Raw genomic sequence first — 22687 nt, forward strand, 5'->3', positions numbered from 1 at the left:
ATTGTGATATTAGGGTTAAAATTAGGAATCTTTAGGACTAGAGTAAATTACATACGAATAATATAATAATTTACGATTTAAATATAACATTATAAAAATTAATTTTAAAATGCATATAATTTTTTTATTTATTAATGATTTTAATCATTATTTTTAATTTAAATTATAAAATAAATATATTAATTATATTTTATAAAATACCGTTTAATCTAAAAATATCAATTATTTGGATTATTGATATAACTTTTCATTAAGTTTCTATTATCAAAATTTTAATTTTAATTTGTATAAAATAATTAATTATAATAAAAAATTATATTTTATTGTAAAAATAAATTGAAAAGATAAAATAGATATAAAATAAAGAAACGTAAATAAATAACTCTAATGGTAATATTTACCATAATTATTATCTCACTGTAATAGAAAAATAAAAGAAAGAGAATTTGTACAAGAGAGAATAATATTTTGTTTTATTGCTTGTGTGTGTAATTAATAGAAGCTTAACCTCCTATTTATACATGTATAAGGTTTTTCTTTTCAAATCCTATTAAATGTATTTTTCTTGAAAATACTCAACTGTCCATCATAAATAGGCATCCACCTAATTGATCTTATTACAACATATTTAAGCATAAATTAATTTAACTCCAAATATTAATAAAACTAATTTAATTACTCTTAATAAATTAGTCTATAAAAATAAAGAGTTCAAAGTAAAATAAGTCGCAACCTGTTTATAATAGGAGTTACTTAAATTAAACTATACAATTCTTTTTTATTTTTGGATTATTAAAATTATACAAAATATTCAATTATAATAAAATTACAATTAAGAATTTTAATTGATTTAGAACGCAATTATCTCTAATAGAATAATTTCTAAAGTTATAAAGTTTAAACTTAATAAGATAAAATCACAACTTATTCCTCTTTAAATTTTAAAAAATGCGAGATATTACAGTTCACTCCCTAGATTTCAACTGCAAAGTGCTTACCCAACTTGCAAGAAAATTTCTTTAAGATCATAAAAATAAAACAGAAAAATATACAAAGAATTCTGAAATAAATATTGGCTTTTCTCCAAGTCTAATTCTATCTTTTTCTACTCAAATACTTTTTTCATACATTCTTCACTGTATTGTCTTTCTCCATTAAAACAAAGAAAGATTAAACTAAGAAAATGGAATATTCAATGAGAACCATAAAGAAGAAAAAGATAATAGTTCTGTAAGCTACGAAAATCCAAACTTTATACTCTCACTTCTTGCCTTAATCCTTGGCCATTTATCCCTTTAGTAGAAGAGTAAAGCTTCCAAAACTCAAAGCTTGGCTTGCACATATTTAACTTCTTCTTTTCCAATATCAGCAGTGGCAACGACATCACAGAAGAGAAATAGAGTAGAAGTAATACCTTATATCTTCTCTTTTATCTTTTTTCATCTTACTTCTTAAATATGATCCTTTCATTTGTGTTTTGACCCAAAGTAATTTTTTTTACCATTAATTTCTTGCAAAAGCGCCATAACCTCTAAATCCTTGAGCTTTTTGATTCGATGTATGTAGAGAGGAGATTTTAACTTTAATGTTGCATAAAAATAAAAAAATTTATCTAATGAGCCTTCAAATGTGATTTTTACTTTTAACCCTAGTTTCTTTGACTTTTTTTTTATTGAAATTAGTAACTCACTTTTTATACTTTGATTTAGCTGATGAAAATAGAGTTCCATTATTTTTTTCTTAGTCATACATACTCATACACTCACCTACACACATTAAAAGTTCCATTACTATCCAGTCATAGCTGGGATTCGAATATGGGATGTGGCTTCTGTGAGGCCAACATATTGGCCATTGGTGCAATGCCTCGGCCACGGAGTTCTATTGTTTTTTTTTTTTTGGTCATGGAGAAGGCCTGAAACAGGCCCTACCCAAAAAAAACTCCAATAAAATTCAAAACAGTAGAGCGTATTCTCTCTCCCTCCCAATACTTGGATTTATCCAAAAAACTAGAATCCTATACATGCTGCAACTGCCTATCACAATCTTTCTTATCTTAATGGCCATAATGTTGGCACCTGATGCCCTGTCGACGGAATAGGCTCCCACCACAAGTACTAAAATTAGAACTAATTTAACTGTATCGAAACCTTCGTCGCTGACACTGTCAATCGGAACTTCAGTGAAGATTGTTTTATCTACTCCTAGTCCTTGGATGTTGGTACTACGAAACCCAGTTTGGGAAGAGATCAACTACACTGGGCTGAGAGAATTTTCTTGGGTCTGAGAAAGGGAAGTTCACTTTTTCCTATCGGCGAGACATGGCTTGACTTGGTACTATCCATAGCTCCAGATGAAAGTCTATGATATCCTCCTTTACTTGTAATCTGAAGCCACCGTTGGAGACTCCTAAGGTTGCTGCGGTCCCGCGCCATTGACCCTGTAATAGGAGGAAAGCTTCGCACGCGCTTCTCCCTCTTCCTTATCGGATTCGGTTCCTCTGGGTGTACTGCTTTGTGTCATGGAGCTACTTGCTAAAGTTGGAACAGGGATAGTTTGCTCGGGGATGTTCATGTCTGCCACCTTAATTTCTGATGTAAGTTGTTCATGGGGATGATTGTGGTCGTTCCTGCTTCTCTGCTGCTCTAGCCTTGAATTATATCTCACCAGTTCTGCAGAGGGATAAAAATCCAATCTGTTTGTCTGAGGAGTCTCATCCCGTAGTATCTCCCGCAGCTCACTTGGAAGTAATCTACTCCAATTTCTCCTCAATTTTCCGTCCGACTCCAATTTCGCTGCAGTGTGCGCCAGGTTGTTTGTCTCCCTGGGGACGAAGTTCTATTGTTTAGTTAGCAACCAAATGAGTGAATGGACTTGAATTAGTAGTTGGGCTATTTGCTTATTTTTGGATCACTCATTCTTTGGATTAAACATGATGATATGAATGCTTTTTGGATCACTCATTCTTTGGATTAAACATGATGATATGAATGCTTATTAGATTTAAACCAATGTTGAGCTTTGTTAGCTTATGATTGGGCTTGAAACTAATTGTTGAGCCAGTTTGTTTTATATTAATTTTCTGCATAATTAAACAAATTAATCACACACACTTAAATTTTTAACTCAATAATAATATTTAGTCATTATCAATTAATTTATTGTTTAGTTTTAAATTCAACAGTTCTTACACCAATAAAAGAGGTGGAGAAAAATGTGTATATATTGTTTTGTCTTTGTGTCTCTTTTGAAAGAAAAAAAAATAAAAGAAAAAGATAGATTTAGGAAGAAGAGAGAAGGAAAAAAAAATTGTACCACTAATCATTTTATTAAGTCTATTTGTCAACTTAGTATTTTTTGTCCACCTAAATGAAATTACTTAATAGAGAGTTATTTTTATCAAATGTTACTATTTTAAATTATTTATTTATCGTTCACATTTTTTAAAGTTATTATTGTCTAACAATAAGTTTTTTTAAATACTATTTTATCTCTATTTGATAAATTGATAAGTATGAACATTGATAAAAAAAAATTTACACGAATAATTTATGAATTTAATTTTCAAATAGCATTATATATGTAACTAATCATGTAATATTATATTTATAAAAATAATTAATTTTTATTTATTGTATCAATAATTATCTGAAAAATAAATAGAGAAAATGACAAATAAATTTTTAATATTTTATTTCTCAGATATCTAAATCTTGAATGATTTAAAAGTACATTTAAAATCTTGAACGTATTATAATTTCTTATTTTATTTGAGTATGTAAATCTAACAAAAGAATTAAATATAATTCTTGTTGTACTGATTTGATTAATACAAAATTATGGATATATACGTGAAAAATTTTAGAATAAGACAAATTAGCCTCTAAAATTAATGTGTTTAAATTTTAAAAAAATAAAAATTTTAAATATATTTTTAAATTTTTAAAAATTTAAATATTCACAAATAAAAAAATCAGATAAATTTATCATTTTCTCAAACGATTATATCTATATAACTATAACTATAACTATATAAAACATTTTACACTAAAAAAATTAAACTCACACTTTATTACAATTAAGCTCATCAACTTTTGACTCACCAATTTATTAGGTTTAATTTTCATGTAATAACACTATAACAGGATAAAATATTTTATTTGTAATCACAATTATTTTCTTTGATGACCATTGATGCGGGAATAAAAAGTTAAAAACACGTCATCATCCTTTTCAGGTCGACACCGTGTCATCTGCCACACGGATTCACCCGAATCTCTCTCTCTCTCTCTCTCAATTTCTTTTAGTCGAAAACTTCGTTGTGAATTGTTCTATTGGGGTGGTTATAAAAGAAAATCTGAGAATAAGGATTTTTCTATTTAATCTTCAATTTGCTTGATCTTTAAGGAGCTCTGAATCGCAATGGTGAAGGAAACCACCTACTACGACACATTAGGTGTCAACGTTGATGCATCTGCCGCAGATATCAAGAAGGCCTATTATATCAAGGTAATTCATTACTTAATTAATTAATCTGACATTATTAACTTTCATTTTTGTGATCTTGTTATTAAATTACCTGATCTGTTTTTAAATCTGTCATCACTTTTTTTAATGGAACAGTTACTATCTTACCCGTTATGAACCTGCTTTGATTATTCGTTTCATTTGAAGCGTTTTATGTTGGGAATTTTGTTTTTTGGAAAACCGAATTTGCAGTGTTGCCTTATTCATGGATCTAATATGTACCTCGCTTTATGTAGAGATGTTTTTCTTTTTTGAACTTTTTAAGCTGAAATTTATGTGAAATTTTAAGGGCGAAAAATGTAAGAAAGTGTGGGTTTCTTCTGTGTGTTGAGAATACCTTTTTACTTTTTTTCTTTTTCAGAGTTGAGAATACCTTGAGATATTATATCTTGTGTGTTGTTTTAATCTCTCTTACCCCTCTTTCTCTTCTTTTTTGCAGGCAAGAATTGTTCACCCTGATAAAAATCCTGGAGATCCTACGGCTGCAGAAAAGTTTCAGGTAAGTTACTAAGAACCAGAGTTTTTGGCTTCATGGTACTGACTACTGAAGAAGTTTACTGAGCTTTCATTAATAATTTTTATAATTTTTCTCTTTCTTAATTCCTACTAATAGAAGATTTATTCCTATCTGGAAGAGATACAAATAGTTAACTCTATTCAAATGGTTACTCCTTAAAAGTTCTCCAGCATGTTTCAATATCTTCATCAGTTTTTCCCTATGCCTTGTCGTGGTTGTTGCTAACTTAGGAGTATTATACGTTGAAATATTTATAATTTGGATCTCTCTAATCCTTTAGCTTGCTTTGGTATTCCTTAGTATACTTTTCTCAGTCTAGTATCTATATGCAGGTACTTGGTGAAGCTTACCAGGTTTTAAGTGACCCTAACAAGCGTGAAGCATATGATAAATATGGAAAGGAAGGAGTACAAGAGTAAGTTCCTTCTACCTTTAATGGTTGAAAATAAATTGAGTAACTAATAGTGGATTGCAAGTAATTAAGCTTCTTCAAATAATCAAATGACTATGTTATTTTATTGCAGTTGGGAGCTAAGTCATATAGATTCCGTTCAGTATGCTAGTGTTTAACTATTTTTTTTATCATCTTTCATTTAATTTCCTCTTCTTGGTTACTATATTCAATTTTTAGACAGATAGAAATGTAACCGGAGATATATTTGTTCACTGAGTATACTCTTTTCGTATGTTTGTATGTTGATATTAGTTTGATTTGAGCCCAGAAATTGGGTTTATTGTAATTCCTGTGGAGAAAGATAAAGAGAGTCAACAACGAAGCTGTTTTCCCATAAATGGGGTCAAATTACATGGATATTTGGATCAAATGGCACTACTATGTCTTATATCGATAAGCAAGTTATTTTATTATAAATCATTTTTAATGGTTTCATCAATGCTGTTTCTTGGTTTTCCTTACTTAGATTATTGGGATACCTTCTATTTAATCAAATCTCTGTATTGGCATCTAAAGGTATTTATTGGTTTTAATTTAGCCAGCATCTCCTTTAGGGATGATGGGCTTAACATCCTAGCTTGCTTATAGTTCCTGTATAATGGTTGCTCCACCTCCTGATGTTAGATGCAGTTCTAAGCAACTATATATAAGGAAATAAAAGTGCTTCCTTGCTAACAACTATAGCTTTTGGTGTTGTGTCAAGTGGCTGATCCAACAATCAGTATTACTCCGACTTGCACATGGAAAGAGAAAGGGGTAGAAATTTTTTGTTTTAATTTAAGAAGAGTTACTCTTAGGATTCATTGGGCATAACATCCTAGTCCACAATGTTTGTAATTAGCTCCTTATGCTAGATATGGTTTTCAGAAACTATAAGGGACTAAAGTTGCACTCTCTTGGTTTAAATATACCTCTTTTTCCTGTCTTTCTCTATGATGGTCAAAAGGCACTTAAACGATGTGAGATGCTGCAAGCTTGTTCTTCAAGAGGCTTGTTTTCTCCCTGCATAAAATCTCACACTATCCTTTTGTGGCATTCTTCTTTCCCCTCCCCTCTACTACTCAGACCTTAAAATGAACTGCTATAGATCTCCCCTTGTTACCTGGCACATGGGCAGGAGGTTACATTCTCATTCTTCTTGCCTTTATTCTATATCTTCCCTCTACACTTTCCTTAGGTCTAGCATTTTTTGTTTTCCTTTTTCCATTTTATTTTGTTTTATTATTATTGTTATTTGGGAGGGGGTTGTTTATGTAATGTGGGCAATGTTTTATTACCGCAAGTGGTTGAACCTTAGTTTACGTTTCCTTTTGAGATTAGTTAGAACTTACAGACCAGACCTAACCAATTATCACTATGAAAACATATTTAGATAGCGTTGCAGAACCTTTGCTTAAACAATAACGATAACTTGATCTATTCAGATTTGTGAATGTTGTCTCCTATATTGGGTTATCAAAATTGTATTGATGAACTAATGCCCAAGGGACCTTTCTAGATGCTTCTGAGTTCTGACAATATTTTGATTTTTTTCCTTTTCAAGGATCTTAACAGGCTTTCTGTTTGTTAATTAAGGAAACCTGTATGAACACTGATTTTTCTTTTCCGTTTTCCAGCGATTCAATGATAGACCCTACAGCTGTATTTGGAATGGTTTTCGGAAATGACCTATTTGAAGATTACATTGGAGTACTAAGCTTCATTTCTATGGCAACTATAGAAATTGAAGACAACATACAGGATCCTGAAGCTCAGAAGCAGAGGTTTCTTGAGAAGTTGAAAGTAATTATCTCTTACCAGTTTTCCACACCTACTCTTCCTTTTCCCTTCCCCATATTCCAGTAGCTGAATCTGTTTCATACTGTATTATCACCAGGAACGGCAGAAGGAAAGGGAGCTAAAGCTCATTTCAAGTCTCAAAAATCACCTGCAACCATTTGTTGAGGGTCGAGTAGATGAATTCATTAGTTGGGCAAATAAAGAAGCTATCCGTCTTTCAACAGCTGGTAAATACCGTATTTTGAATACTAATATTGTATTGTTTAACAATGGTTGACAGTCTATACTTTTCAATAACTTACATTTGTCATTACGAACAATATTAAATTGTTTTCAGTGGCTACATGTAAAATGAGTTAGTTATGTATTTAAAGCTTTTTGAGCACTGTAGTCATGACCAAGAAACTACTGGTTATCCAGTAAACTACTGGGAGCTCATGTAGCCCATACCGGATTAATAGTATTTTGGGCCGGAACAATGAACCTATTTGAAGTGGCTCATTTTGTACCCGAGAAGCCCATGTATGAGCAAGGCTTAATTTTTCCTTGAATCATTACATTACTACTTGATTTAAAGGGTTCTCGACAATTCCATTTTTTCTTTATTCTTTCTATATTCATATCAAATATATTTATATATAGTTAATTCAAATTTTGTTATGTGGTTTATTTCTCTTTTTTTGGGGGGTTGTATTATTTTTCATTAAAAAAATTTAGAAAAAATTTGATAGAATGGCTTCAACCTTGTCTACCGAGAATGAGAAAATAAAATCTGGATAAATACCAATACCTATTACGGAGGTTTCAATGTGAAAGGGCTTAGGAGAACCTTTCTTGTTGATGTATACCATAAGGGTTTCCTATTTAGTTTCACATGATCTGGAGGTGCGAATATTATCTTCATCTTTCAATATAAATGGAATTACTGAAATAATTTAAAGCTTGTTGATCAAGTTTAAGGTTTAGAAATTTGAATGGTTTGATATGTTATTTGAATGACATTATTTCCCACTAAAGGAAGATGTCTAAATTATGTCTTCGCTACATTTGAAATATATATAATATGGTTAGTTTGGTATCGTCTTGGCACTCTATAACTGATGCCGTAGTAAGATTATGAAGATTCTTGTTATGTTTGAATTTTATTAACCTGTGCTGAGGTTCTACTAGTGGTTGTGCCTTATTAATACCTGACTAGCAATTATCTCATTCTATGCAATGAGGGTCCCTTGGGTCTCAATATAGCAATCATTCTTGGCCCCATTCTGTCCAACCAAGAATACAGCATAGATCTCATACCCTTCTAGTGGACAACATAACCATACAGGTCATTAGGTTGCATTTAATGGGAATTTAAATGATACAGAAACCCTTTTCAGCTATCTGGTATCTGAGACTAGGATGTGAATTCGGACTTTCGAATCTTTTTTCTATTTTTTCATGTAAATCTTATTTTCAATTATTGATTTCATCTCTGAACATGGAAAGGTTCCCCTTGGACAAGATCATTTGAAAATCCATATGACCATATCTCCTTCTGAGGTAAAAAGGCAAAAAGCTTTTGTTTGGACAGCACTTCTTTATTAAGCAAACACTAACTGTATGCTATTGAAGCGTAAGCCTTTCCATTGTTGTCTCCTAATATGTGTATTACTATTGTGTGTGGTTTAAGCTCCAAACTGGGGGCTGCTTTTTTTAAAAAAATAAAAATAAAAAAGACACTGTTGACAGGACTTTCCAGCATACATGATTCAATTTCAATCACTCATACAACTCATATCAAAGTTGAAGTTGAATACTGTTTCAACAAAGTACATTCTTATTGCATATATAGGATATATTTGAGGGCATTGATTTTGTGTAAATCACCTCTGTTGGATGGATCTTCCTTTCCTTAGGAACCAGCTTAACCTAATTATTATGACTGCGTATTTGACGGTGGAATTCAATTTGAACAGGATTTTCAGCCTTGCACATTGACCATGAGCACAGTTTATGAGATAAGAATGACTTTGAGGCTAAGCATTGATAACATAAGTTGGCTTTCCTCCAAAATTAGCAAATGTCAACCCTCCTTTGGTTAACATTAGGGAGAATGGTGTTAATGTTAACATGGTACAATTAGAAGAATGTTGTAGTAACTACAAACTCATGTATGATGGAATCTCCTGGCTTAGTTTCTTTTGATTTAAATTTTGTTTACACAGCTGATATCGGACTTGGCTCTCGATCTAGGAGTAAGCCAAGCCTGAGTTAAGAAAATGGGCTCAATTGTTGAGACAACCTTGGTAACTTTAAGTCGAATTTCTTCCTGACTTAGCTAAGTGCCAGCCTTCCTCTTGTAACTCAGGGAAAATGGTGATAAAGTTATCAGAAAGATGGAATAGAAATTATAAAATCCATGAATGTTACCATTTCTCTTTTAATTTCACTCCTGGTTCTTTGCCTCTCTACTTCTGCTGCTGCTTTTTTTTTTTTTTTTTTTTTTTTTTTTTTTTTTTTTTTTTTAACGTCGTGCCGACCTTCATTCTTTAATACAATTGGTTATATCTACACACGAAAAGCTGCAAAGGAACTTGGAAAGGATAGACGATATATGAATGTTCCCTTCTTGGCAGAGTGGGTGCGAGACAAAGGACACCGAATAAAGTCCCAAGTGATGGCAGCCTCTGGTAGCAGACTATTTTCCATAAAAATGTTGATAGTCTTTTTAGTTGAAAGTTTACGGTTATGGGTGTTGCTCAAATTTGAAAGGTTTTAATGGAACTTAATTGCTTCTGTAGGAGCTGTGGCACTAATTCAAATAGAAGAAGAGCTGAAGAAGCTAAACCAATCTGAAAATAGGGAAGAAAGCATGATAAAAGTGTTGGAAGAAAAGAAGGAGGCCATGATAAATTCTGTATGGCAGATCAACGTGATCGATATTGAAACAACTCTGTCACGCGTTTGCCAAGTTGTAAGTTGCATTACCCAAAAAAGAAAAAGTAAAAATACTGCAGTGCTTGGTTGCTGTTAGATCAACAAGCTACTCAGAAAAAATCTCGTTTTCCTGATGTGCTATCAATATCTTTTCTCTTCTCAATGTTTTTAATACTCAAACCTTAATACTCTTTTAGACCATAACTAAAAGCATCTAAGAACGGTGATAAGCTGAAATGCATGTAATAACAACAGTGATAAGAATAAATTTATATCATGAAATCTCACTTGATTGCAAGGATTTAAGAAAATCATCTTGTTATGTATCTCAGGTTCTTAGAGATCCAAGTGTCTCAAAAGATGTTCTGAAATCTCGGGCAAAAGCATTAAAGAAGTTAGGAACCATCTTTCAAGTAAGTCAATATGATTTTCACTTATGCATGGATCAAAGACTTCGTTAAGCCCTAGTTACATTTTGTTTTTATCTGATTAAGAATGCTCCATCATGCTTCTCAGGGTGCTAAATCTGCTTACACTAGGGAAAACAGCCTGCGACGTGAATGTCAGAAACCATTATCAACATCATCTTCTCCATCACGATAATTTTGTTAAATTTATTTGATGTGGTTCTGAATGAATTAACTGATGCCTACGCTATCTCTGAGTTTGGATTGGATTTCAATATTGTATATTTCAGTGCACAATAGGGGGGCAAAAAAGGTACAACAAAGAAGCAAAAGAACTGTTGTTCCAATGCTATTTAACTGCTATCATTGCTGTGTAGTTTGAGTTATTACAGGTTAGCCTAGCCTGCCATTTTTATTTTGCAAACAAATCGATGTACATTTCCAACTTCTTGTTTGCAAAGCTAGTGTTCGTTACGTATTTATATATTCAATATTCATTCAAAATTCCCATTTAGTGTTTATTGAAGTTCTCTATTATTCATGCTGCACTTCAAACTCTTGGGATAGGTGGAACTCCTTTAATTAAGTACCGGTCTAAAATAAGTGGTTTTAGTATTTCACTCCGAGAAAATATTCAATTTGTTCGTGATGTTACACTCGAACCTCAATTGTCTTTGAAGTTTTAATTGTCTCTATTTAGTTCTTAAAATTTTCAATTGACTCTATCACGGAAACTACTGTAGGAACTAACGTGATTAAAATTTGAAAAGTTTAGAGACTAAATTGAGGCAATTGAAACTTCAAGAACTAAATTGAAGTTCGAGTGTTTTCCAATTCAACAAGTTAAGAATTAATCTGTCGCGGCTTCACCAAACTAATAAATTAACCGCTAGACCAATCCAACTTGGTTACTTAAAACTTTTCTTGCAAAGTAGCTTCATGAAGTTTTTAAACACGCTAGGTTAGTCCTATAAAACAAAAAATATAAATAAAAGTAGATAGAAAGGAAGTCTAAGTTTGGGCCACTAATTTGCAATGTAGATTAGATTGTTTAACTCAAAATTAAGCTTGCCTCGTCATGCTTTTTACCCCCTGCTAACACCCGATTAATAGTTGTGTAATATATAAATATCAAAATTTTCTTATAAAAAAATTTGTTGTGTAATATACATAGAATTTTCTTATTAAAATTTGTTGTGTAATATATAAATATCAAATCAAAATTTGTTCTAAAGCAGATGGCGTGGTTGAAGCACTTAAAAGAAGGTGTTTTTATTATAAATCATGCTTTTGGAATTAAAAATGGGTGCTTTATAATGCTTTCACAGTTTCACTACGTGTCTGCGTGATACAAATAAATAAATAATGTTGCCACTTGCCACTCTTGTGTTGACAAAGCATCCCATATTAATTAATTAGATCTCTATTATTAAATAAATAATGATATATATTATGTGAGTGTGGCGTGTGCATCAGTGCATGCGACTACAGGTCTACATAGACAAGCATAAATATTAGAGGAATGTAGAAAGGACAAAGGAGAAAGGGAATTTGAACGAAATCATCCCTAATACCAAACAAAAAACTCTATGGAAACTATTTCGTCCGTCAAATACTCAAATCAATCATCAGGTATTGTGTTATAAAAAATAATTAACTATTAAAATAATAAAATCTTATACAATAGAATAATTAAATTTTTTCAGTTAAATCATTAATGAGAAATACTAAAAGATTATTAAAATCTATTATTTTTGGACATCAGTTAGTTATTAATATTTAAAAATATATAATAAAATATATAGTTAATTACCAGACTAAAAAAATTGAATTGATGACTAAGTGATGGATAAAAATATTAAATTCTGATGGTAGTTTAATATTTTTCATAATTAATGTAACCATATTATATGTATAATCAAACTTATTCATATACAATAATCAAATTCTTTTCACGTATTGAAACTATTTTCAGTGGCACAGTTAAATAATCAAATTAAACTTAATTTTCATATACATGATTTATGAATAACAGTGAAGGTTTATGGACAAATTCGATAGCCATGCAGTAGTAACTAGTAATGCTTCAGTAATTATATTTAAAAATAGACATTATTATTAATTTCACACTACTTTGAGTGTTTCTTAAAAATTATCATAAGCTCATCTTATTATTTTAAATATTTAAGGGTGTGAGAATTTTCAATTTTCTTTCTCTTTCAACTATAAACAAGTTAAGCGTCAATTCATTGTAATTTTTCTATTACAATTATATATTGACTATTAAAAACAAAAAACATTATTTGTTTTTTTTAAATAAATAAAAAATTTTATTATTTTTTCAAACACGATTTTTAGACTTTAATTCGCCGGCGCGAACTCTATAATTTTTACAGAGTTCGCCTTACTCTCCCCGAACTCCCCTTAAAGTTTTCAAAATGCACATTTTTTAATTCATATCATCGTCTCTAAAAGAGCATATAGATTTACAAACAGTATATAGAAACACACAAAAATACACAAACAACAAGCATGGCTTCTTCAAGATTTTTTTAATTATAAATTAAGAAAAAACAAGCCATATTTAACAATGGCATTATTATTGTCTCCAAAAATACACGAGTACATCGGAATAAGCCATATTTAACCAGGATTTTTAATTAAAAATAAAAAATTATTTCCCAAAAATAAAATACGACTTATTTTTTGGATAGTCTATACGACTTATTTCCCAAAAAAAGTAAAATACACAAGAGTACACAGGAATAAGTCGGATCTTTTTTGAAAAATATTTTCTTTTAATTTTTAATTAAAAAATTCTTATTAAATATGATTTATTCCGGTATACCCATATTTTTTGGAGAGATAATAATAGTTGTCATGGTTAAATATGACTTATTTTTTTTAATTTATAATTAAAAAAATCCTTGAAGAAGTCATGCTTGTTGTCCGTGTATTTTTGTATATTCCTCTATATACTGCTGGTAGATCTATATACTCTTAGAGACGATAATATAAATTAAAAAAATGTGCGTTTTGAAAACTTTAAAGGAAATTCGGGGGAGGGTAAGGGAACTTGCTATTTTGTATAGAGTTCGTCGGGTCTGGTAAACTTGTCCAAATGCCAAAAAAAATCGTATTTAAGAAATTAAAATCTAAAAATCATATTTAGAAAAATAATAAAATTTTTTATTTTATTTTAAAAGAAAAACTAATATTATTTATATACCAAATACTCTTGACACTAGTATAAAAATACAGTTGTTATTCATTAATTATGTATTTATATTATTTTATAATTAAAAAAAACGTGTGATTAGTTGTTAAGATAATACTAATATTAAAATAGTATTTATTATTGTTAAAAATATATATTTTTAAACACGTTTTTTAACAATTATTGACTTAACTGATGAGTTTAGAAAATTCTAAATTAATATTTGTGATGACTAAACATTATTAATATAATTAATTGCAAAATAAAATTTTAGATTAAATGTTGATTAAAATAATTTTGCAATGCAGGTTTATATTGGGCCAAAAATTAAATGATATAATGCAAGCTCAAGTGTGAATTTACTCAACATTGATATAAAAATTAAAATGATTCTATAGCTGAATATTTGTTTTGATATTTGGGTCAATTTTTGTAATACAGGTCCAACTTAAATACTTGTTATTAGACCATTGTAGATTGGTCCGAAATCAAGAGGAAATTGGGCCAGATTGAATTTTGTTGTTACAAGCCCAAAATTAAAATTGCATGAAGGCAAGCATAATTGGTCCGAAATCAAGTTTAAAAGAAAGCAAGGTTTGCCTCCAACGGAACCCATTTCTAGCATGTAGTGGAAATCAAATATCATTAAAGTAAAGTTAATACATGCATGGAACTATGAGAGAGAAAGTGTCATTAATTTGATTGAAGACATCAATGCTGCACGCTAATCTGCAAGGAAAGTAAAAACAATCCCATTTCAATTAATTTGATTCATTTAATTGCTTTTCTTCAAGCTCTATCTTCTCTCATCTTCTTTCTACCTTCGGTCATATCACAGGAAACTATGAAAACTAAGTTGAGCTACCAAAAGAAAGAAGGAGCTACATGCATCAAGACCATCGAACTGATGGCAAGAAAACATAAAAAATATAGTAGCTGAGATTCTTATCACTTATGGTAAGATATGGTGATGAGATCTTGGCTTCTCCATTCCAAAAATGGTTGAAAGAGATTCGGCCAGCAAGGAGAAGATATTTGGGATGGCTTGTCTCTGCTTTTGGGTTTACTCATCACAGAAGGTAGTTAGGGTGGCTACATGAGGGGGAAAGCAAAAGTGGAGCAGATGAAGCTATCATTATCATGAAGTATCAAGGGTCAGAAATTCATCTTAGAGAGCAAGCCAAGGATGGAGCGCTCGGATGGATGAAAATTGATGACCAAGGAAGGACTAGAGGTAATTGCATGTTGAATTTTGCATGAGTTATCTCTTCTCTCTTTCTCTGGCCGAACCGATTTTGTTATTGAAGAAGAAGAAGTTAGCTTGGTTTGTTTGGTTTCAACCTTGAAGGCTTCCCCTTCTCTATATAAGGGTGAACAGTCAGGGTTTGAAGCAATGAGAAAGTGTGAGAGTGCAAGGCACAAAGTTCTCAGAGCTACTTGAGTTAACAGATTTTCTTCTCCTTCAATGTATTCTTTTTTGTAATTTTTCTGTTTAATTTTGTCATGTCTTGAGTCTCATGGAAAAAAGTAAATAGTGAGATTTGTAAGAAAAAGCCATAGAACGGAAAAAGGCAGAGAGTGCAAAATTAAAAAAAAAGTCATAGATGTCCTTAGAGTTCCTTTGTACATCTGTGTTGTGTTTCATGATTTTGTGGGAATCCCCTTGTAAGTTGGGTTAGCATTTTACAGTCTGTAATCAAGAAGATTATAGTGAAATTCCATCATTGTTGTGATGGAGACTGGATGTAGGCTGCACTGCACTTAGCAGCTGAACCAGGATATATCTGGGTGTTATTTTTCTTCTCTTCTACTCCATTTTATGTTTCTGCTGCCCAGGAGATAAAACTGCAAAATATCTTGTGTCAAGTTACGAGACAAAAAGAAAAGTCTCGTGACTAGGGACGAGACAAAAATCACAAGAAATTGTTTAAAAGACAAGTAAGTATTACTAAGCAAAAAAGGACTAAGATTCAACCTCCTTCTCTTAGCCACTGAGTGTGTGTTTGGATTACAGTTTGCAAACGGAAGTTTGCATAAAATTGATTTTGCAAACTTGATTTTGGTCAAAAGTAGGTTTGTGTTAAAGTGATTTATGTTTGTTAATTTTTGTATCAAAATGGATTATAGTAAAATAAATGTTGTTTGGCTTGTACCATTTAAAATCACTTTTAGATAAAAAATTACTAAAATGGACATCAACTTAGATTTTTTTTATATTATCCTATTGTTTTAATTTAGATATTTAAATAGATTTTATTAGTTAATTTTATAATAAAATTAATATTTACTTACTAAAATAAAAATAACATATAAAAATAGACAAAATATTTTTTTAAATAAAAATAAAAATTATATATTTTAGATATATATATATTGTTACGGTGGGTAACCGGAGATTAATACGACGGGCGATTGAAATAAATCTAAAAGTTCTTAATGATCTTTTTATATAATATATTTTTAGTATTTTTAGTACTCTTTTTTTAGTATGTTATAATTTTTTATTATTATTATTATTTATAGTTAATTTTTTTATTTAATTTACTTTACCTAATAGAATTAATAAATCATATTATAAAAAGATAATAACAAACATAATACATAAAAATCACGATCATAAAAGTGTATAATGTCAAACAAATAGTTAAAAAAATAAAAATAATAAATAATAGAAAATTAGAGCTCATATAAATAGAAATAACAAGAATTTTATAAATAATACAATAACATATACAAAGGATAAAGTTGGTAAAAAGTAAATAAAAGGTTAGTATCTATGGCTAAAAGCCCGTTAAGAAAACGCAGAAGCTAAAAATAGTTGCTTCTTGTAAACGCTGGTTTTGGCAGCAGAATCACTTCTGCGTTCATGAGAAAAAAATTTGCCAAACCAAAAGTCGAAACTTTCAAGAAATTTAAACGTGCTTCTTCCCTTCCAACGGGTTTTCCAAACACACCCGTCATTCTTCTACGCAGGCCAAGTTTCCCAAACACACCCTGAAACTATCACTAACTGTTATTAACCGTTGTTAAGACAAGAATACCTTTAACACTTTCTTTTTCTTTTCATAATTACTAACAATTTTTAAACGTTAAAAATATTAAACATACTTTTTAACATACAATTAATAATCATAAAAAATACTAATAAAATAATAATTTTAAATAATCATCAAAATGTTCATTTTTTCTTTCCCTCGTTCTGTGCTTTACACTCTACATTAATCTTAGAGGTGGTTAAACAGAGTCACCGACCCTTGATATTGTAATAATTTTGTGTGTATGATCGTGGTGATTACAAACCGCTATAATATTTCATATTAATTTAATGAAAAATTTTGCAGCAGTTTAAAATAGTCCCAAAAGATATATTTTTTTCAAAATTGTCTTCAGTAGTGGTTTAAAACCGTTGCTGCTACTTACCATGTGCATTTTGCAACGGTTATTCCAATATTTGTTACTCAAAATCGGAACTGGCGGTTGACCTGGCCAAGCTTCGTGAACCGTTGCGACCCGACCGGAGAACACTATCTGCATTTGTTGTGGTGGCCTACTGGCCTATATATTCCAAACACAATTTAGTCTTAATTTTTCTTTTCTTTTTTTTTCTTTTTTTTTTTTTTACCAATCAATCCTAACGAGTTGACCAATAATGATAATCCTACTATAAGAGAGGAGAAGAAGATAATGCTTGACTTAAGTGAGCTAATAATGAGATAAACCCGCTTTAATTTAATTAAAATTAAATATGAGAGTGCTTAATTACCTTTATTCTCCACCGATGTCCTTTCATTGTTGAATGGTGCGTTTATCCTTGTCGTTATGGATAATTGGAAGCACTTGCAATTAACAAATACTATTTTTATGCCAACCTAATGTCACTTAGTATGCACAACCTTTTAGATTGATGATATCCCTTTTAATTTAATTTACTACCTAGCTAGGTAGCTATGCTTTCTAACTTTCCATTCAAGCGTCTATAGATTTGATCTTATAAAGCTTAACCTACTTGGAGTCATGGAGATGAGATCAAATTTCATCATCATAATGCCATAAAACATTATGGTAAAGATTATGATCAATGTCGTCTGCATCATAAGCCAATTGGGTAACAATAATTATTCTTGTTGATTCATACTAAGAAAGTTGGCGTTTCAATTAGCCTTTTTGCTCCTCAATAATAGTACCCAAAAGTATATTGTCACATACAATTAAAGGTTTCATAAGCTTCAAATATTGATTTGTTGTAAAGATTAGGGGCATCCTAATAATTTCCCACTATGGTCAGATTTCAACTATTATCCTAATTAATTATTATTTATATCATTCCACTAACATCTTAGACTTAGTGCTCCAACAAAAGCAAAGTGGTCTCCATACAACTTTTCCAAATAACACCTTAATTTAATTGTAATAACTGAATAAAATTATTTATGAGTATTTTTTCTAATCAATAAATTTTAAGCTTTATTAAAATTTATTTATTAATTTTCTTATATAATTTTTGTTGTAATCAATTCTTTTGAAATAAATGAAGTATTATTTATTATTATTAGTTTATAATATTTGTCATTTTATTCATTTTCACACTAATTAGTTTTTTTTAAACCCAAAATCAAGATTGATTATAGAGTTATTTCTCAAAATAATACTATTTAATATCTAAATTATAATAGAAATAATGCTTCATTATTAACTAAATTATTATAATAGAAATATTCTATTATACAATAAGGTTGTTATCTACTCATACATTAAAAGATTCAATATAGATTTAGAAATAAACTACTATCATAAATTAAATTACAAACTCTATCAAGTTAATTTTCATGTACCCGCTTTTTCTACCTAAAATCTATTTAAGTAAAATTCCAAAGCTATTATTATCTAGGGTATATCTAATAATAATAATAATAATAATACAAAAAAATGTTAAAAAATTAGTAGAATTTATTATTTTATAATTGATAATTAGTTAATAATATTTAAAAATGTGAATTAAAAATATATTATTAAATTATTAGACTAAAAGATTAGATTAATAGTTAAAAGTGATGGAAAAAAATAATGCTGGCTTTTGAATTTTTCTAATAAAGAAATAAAACATTTTTATAACCTAACTCAAAAACATTTATGGTTAAATATCACAAAACATGTTTTGTTTAGAAAAAAAAAAGGGTCAACTTCAGTTTATTATTGTTCCCTCTAATATATAGATATATAGGAATTAAGAAACATGAGTTTTTCTCTCAACTCTCTCACAACTCATCATTATCATGGGTCTCATGAAGAAGTTCAGCATCCTCTTCTGCCTCTTCCTTCTCATTTCTGTATCACTTTTTTCAACTTCTTTTGCAGGTTAGTTTCTCTTTTTAATTTTATGTATGTATCTTCTCTCTTCTATCACAACTCATTGTCATATAATTGTTGTTTCAAAAAATTTAAGTTGATAAAAAATTATATAAATAATTATATCTCTAACTCTCCTAATCGTACTTTGTCATAGAGAAGCTACCTAGCGTGGCTAAATAATCTAAAGGAACGAACCTAAGTGCAAATTAATGCAGATTTATGTGTTTAAAATTTAAGATTAAATAAATATTTCTTATTATAGTACATTTTTAAGTTTCACAATATCGATAACAAACTACTACCTAGTGGAAAGCATGTGATAACTAGCACCAAAGCTTTTACTTACCTTTGTTTTATATACGGTGAAAATTCAGGTACAGTAGACTTCACATAAAGTTGATAGCCGAGAGTCGTTAGAAAAAAATTCCGTCAAATCAAACCATCTAACTGTTTTCAATTATCAATTTTACGTAAAGTCGACTGCATTTGAGTTTTCACCTTTATATATAACCAAGTAATTTACCTTGTCTTTGTGCTTAACGCATTTACAGGAAGAAGATCAGAGTTCATGAGTAACGTGGCTGCAGATGTTAGTGCAATTCAAGAGGTACACATACATGCATGATATTAATTAGTTAAGATCATCAAGGTATTAATATTTTAAATATTTTAGTATTTTATTATGAAAAAAAAAGCTAAGGTTACATGTTACAACTTCTTTCTTATTAGTTACCTGCTTTGAAAAGCATATATACTTACAAAAATGTTAGGCGCGCGTATTATATACAGTACTGTATATTTATGTATAACTACATATATTGTGTTTAGTTTATTTTTAATATACATATTTGATTTATTTATATTTACATATATATACATGCACTAGAGTACTCATAAGGAACGTTTCTTGTGTTACTAATAATTATTATGCAGTAGAATAATGTTAAGGAAAAGTCTATGGAGCAAGTAACTTTTTTAAATTTTGGCCAGCATGTAGCCAGCTAAAAAAAGTAAGTCATTAAATAAAATTTCACACTAATCTCACACCATTAAAATAATCATTCATGGCTATTTGATGGCTACAAATCATAAAAATTGCTGGCCCTCTAGCACTCTTCTAATGTTAAATAACTAAAACATTATAAATAATAAATAAAAATATATTATCATTAATATTTGTATTGATAAGAGAGCGTAATATAATTAATTTTTTTATAATTATCTTCTCTCATTTAATTATATCAAAAGTCAATTTTAAATTTAATGTGAATCAAATCTCAAAAAATTCTCCTTTTTGTTAGATTTATAATTCTATAATCTTTTTGCCAAATAAAAATTTTAAATTTTGATATTTTTAATCCTAAAAAAAAATTTCAAATCGTTTCAATATATTTTACAAAAAATAAAAACATCTTAAATTTGATTAATGTTTATTTATTGAAAAAATATTTTTTTAATTTATTAATTTTTGACCTGCAAAATAAAATAATAAATAATATATTAATACTAATTCATTGATTATAGATATTATGTGTTTAAAATTATAGATGTTATACATATAAAATTATAGATGTTAAATTAACAAATTTTAACAATTTTTACTATACAACTTATATTTTATATATAGACTATTAAAAAATAAAAAATAAAAAATGAAAAATAAACAAAATTAAAAAATAAAATTTTAAAAGTAATTATTAAGTCATCATATTAAAATTAATAAATAAGTATACATATAATATTAAATAAAAAATAATTTGAAGAATACAACAAGACACATAGTTTAAAATTTTGTTATATTAATTATAAAAAATTATTAATTATAGACATCACATATATGAAATTATGAATGTTATGAGTACAAAATTATAAATATTAATATAAAATTATAGATATTATGTGTGTAAATTTATAAATGTTATGAATAAATTTATTAATTGAATAAATTAATTTAAATATTTAATATTTTTTTAAATTTAATTATGATAAAATTTAAAAACATTGTTTTAACTTGATAGTTACTTATATAATAACTAAAAAATGATATGTATATAAATATCATAACTAATAAATATTAATTTAATTTTTAGATGTTATTTACTTGTAATTATAGATATTATATATATAAATTTATGGATAGTATAATCACAAACCTATAAATAATATCTCATATCTCATTAGAGCTAGTATAATGTTTTATACTATAAAAAATTATTTGCCCTGTGAACAGCCTCATTCAGTGAGTATATTTGTTGTTTCACTTCTTTAACTTTTTTTTATATAAATACTATATTAGCATCGAATTCAAATATTATTCTATAAAAAAAATTACAATTATTTATGAATTATTTGGCCTAATCCACCCGAAATAAGACTCAAAAGCTTCAAGAGTATAGCAAGCACGTATTAGTTCAATTTATAAAATACCTTTAATTGTAAATAATATTTCTCAGTCTCTCCAACTAATTGATGCATCAAGCTTCTAAATTACTTCATCCGTGTCTTGTTATGTCAGTAATAAAAATTTAAAGTTTTTTTCTTGTGAATAAGGTGGAGTGAGCTGAATCAATAAAAGGGTGAGTGGTTATAAAATAAAATAAATTAAAATTAATATCAATAAAATCTACGATAAATTGTGTGATAAGTGTGTGATAAAAATTCAATATGTATAATAATAATATAAATAAACTCAATTTTAAAAAATTATAACTGATTATGGTTGAAATATATCAATTATCAAATGTTTTTTATATTTCAAATATTTTATTATTTCATTATGAAAAAACTTAAGGTAAGTTACAGGTTACAACTTCTTATTATTAGTTACCTGCTTTGAAAAGCATATATATTTACAAATACTAATTATTATGCAGTAAGCTCTCGTCGATATTTTGATTAATCTCTCTCTTTTTCTCTTTCTTGCTTCTGAAGCTTTGTACCTAACAATAATGGTGCAGAAATCATGAACTACCTCAACATCTCTTCTGTTTTGTACTGTCCAGTTTAAATACAAAGTCCTTTCCGCTGATTTATATATTCTCTTTTTTTTTTTTTCTATCTTCTTATTTATTAGGATCCTTCACGTTCTGCTTTGGATAGAAAACCCAATTTTCTTTTTCTTTTGTTGGAAAACACTTGAACGATAATGGATTTAAGGGCGCCGCCGTTAAGTTTACTAATACTAAAAGAATAAAAAGCCTTGTTAAATAATTAAAATTTTGAGTTAATTTAAATTTTCAATAGACTTATTACCTTAAAAGCTTTAAATTTTTTTTTATCCTTAACAAATTTGTAGAGTTTGATCATTTTATTATTTGTGCTAAATATAGTATATAGTATTAACTACTATATCAATGTAACATTATTTTTTATGTTTATGCATGATGTTTGTTTTGTATTTCTTTATGCTTTTAGTTTTGATAGGGTCGTGTTGTATTTTCTGTGACTTTTGTGGTTTTGTATTTGAGCCTTCATTCTAATTTAATTTTTTTCTTTTTTCTTTTTTTTTTTTTTTGAAT

At 28.8% G+C, this 22687-nt stretch overlaps 2 protein-coding genes across 2 annotated transcripts in view; both read left to right on the plus strand.

Annotated features, from left to right (window-relative positions):
- Positions 1-4240: 4240 nt before the first annotated feature.
- LOC107462938 (chaperone protein dnaJ 10) lies at positions 4241-11124 on the plus strand. The gene is made up of 10 exons (XM_016081627.3): positions 4241-4509; positions 4967-5026; positions 5377-5459; positions 7115-7280; positions 7375-7504; positions 8836-8841; positions 9797-9949; positions 10061-10233; positions 10529-10609; positions 10713-11124. The coding sequence occupies exons 1-10, from the start codon at positions 4423-4425 to the stop codon at positions 10797-10799; spliced, it is 1026 nt and encodes a 341-aa protein (XP_015937113.1). The 5' UTR covers positions 4241-4422; the 3' UTR covers positions 10800-11124.
- A 7909-nt stretch (positions 11125-19033) lies between these two features.
- The window catches only part of LOC107462937 (protein CASPARIAN STRIP INTEGRITY FACTOR 1), a 5888-nt gene continuing 2234 nt past the window's right edge, over positions 19034-22687 (plus strand). The window contains exons 1-2 of the mRNA XM_016081626.3: positions 19034-19175; positions 19721-19776. Of these exons, the coding sequence (XP_015937112.1) occupies positions 19094-19175; positions 19721-19776 (138 nt within the window). The 5' untranslated portion in view covers positions 19034-19093. The remainder of the gene's footprint in view (positions 19176-19720; positions 19777-22687) is intronic.

The sequence above is a fragment of the Arachis duranensis genome, chromosome 8, assembly GCF_000817695.3.
Source record: "Arachis duranensis cultivar V14167 chromosome 8, aradu.V14167.gnm2.J7QH, whole genome shotgun sequence".
NCBI classification, from domain to species: domain Eukaryota; kingdom Viridiplantae; phylum Streptophyta; class Magnoliopsida; order Fabales; family Fabaceae; genus Arachis; species Arachis duranensis.

Coding starts and splice junctions, on each gene's coding strand:
- LOC107462938 (XM_016081627.3), top strand. CDS start 4,423: ATGGTGAAGGAAACCACCTACTACGACACATTAGGTGTCAACGTTGAT. Junction 9,950..10,060: donor CCAAGTGATGGCAGCCTCTG/GTAGCAGACTAT, acceptor TTGCTTCTGTAG/GAGCTGTGGCACTAATTCAA. Junction 10,610..10,712: donor AGTTAGGAACCATCTTTCAA/GTAAGTCAATAT, acceptor CATGCTTCTCAG/GGTGCTAAATCTGCTTACAC.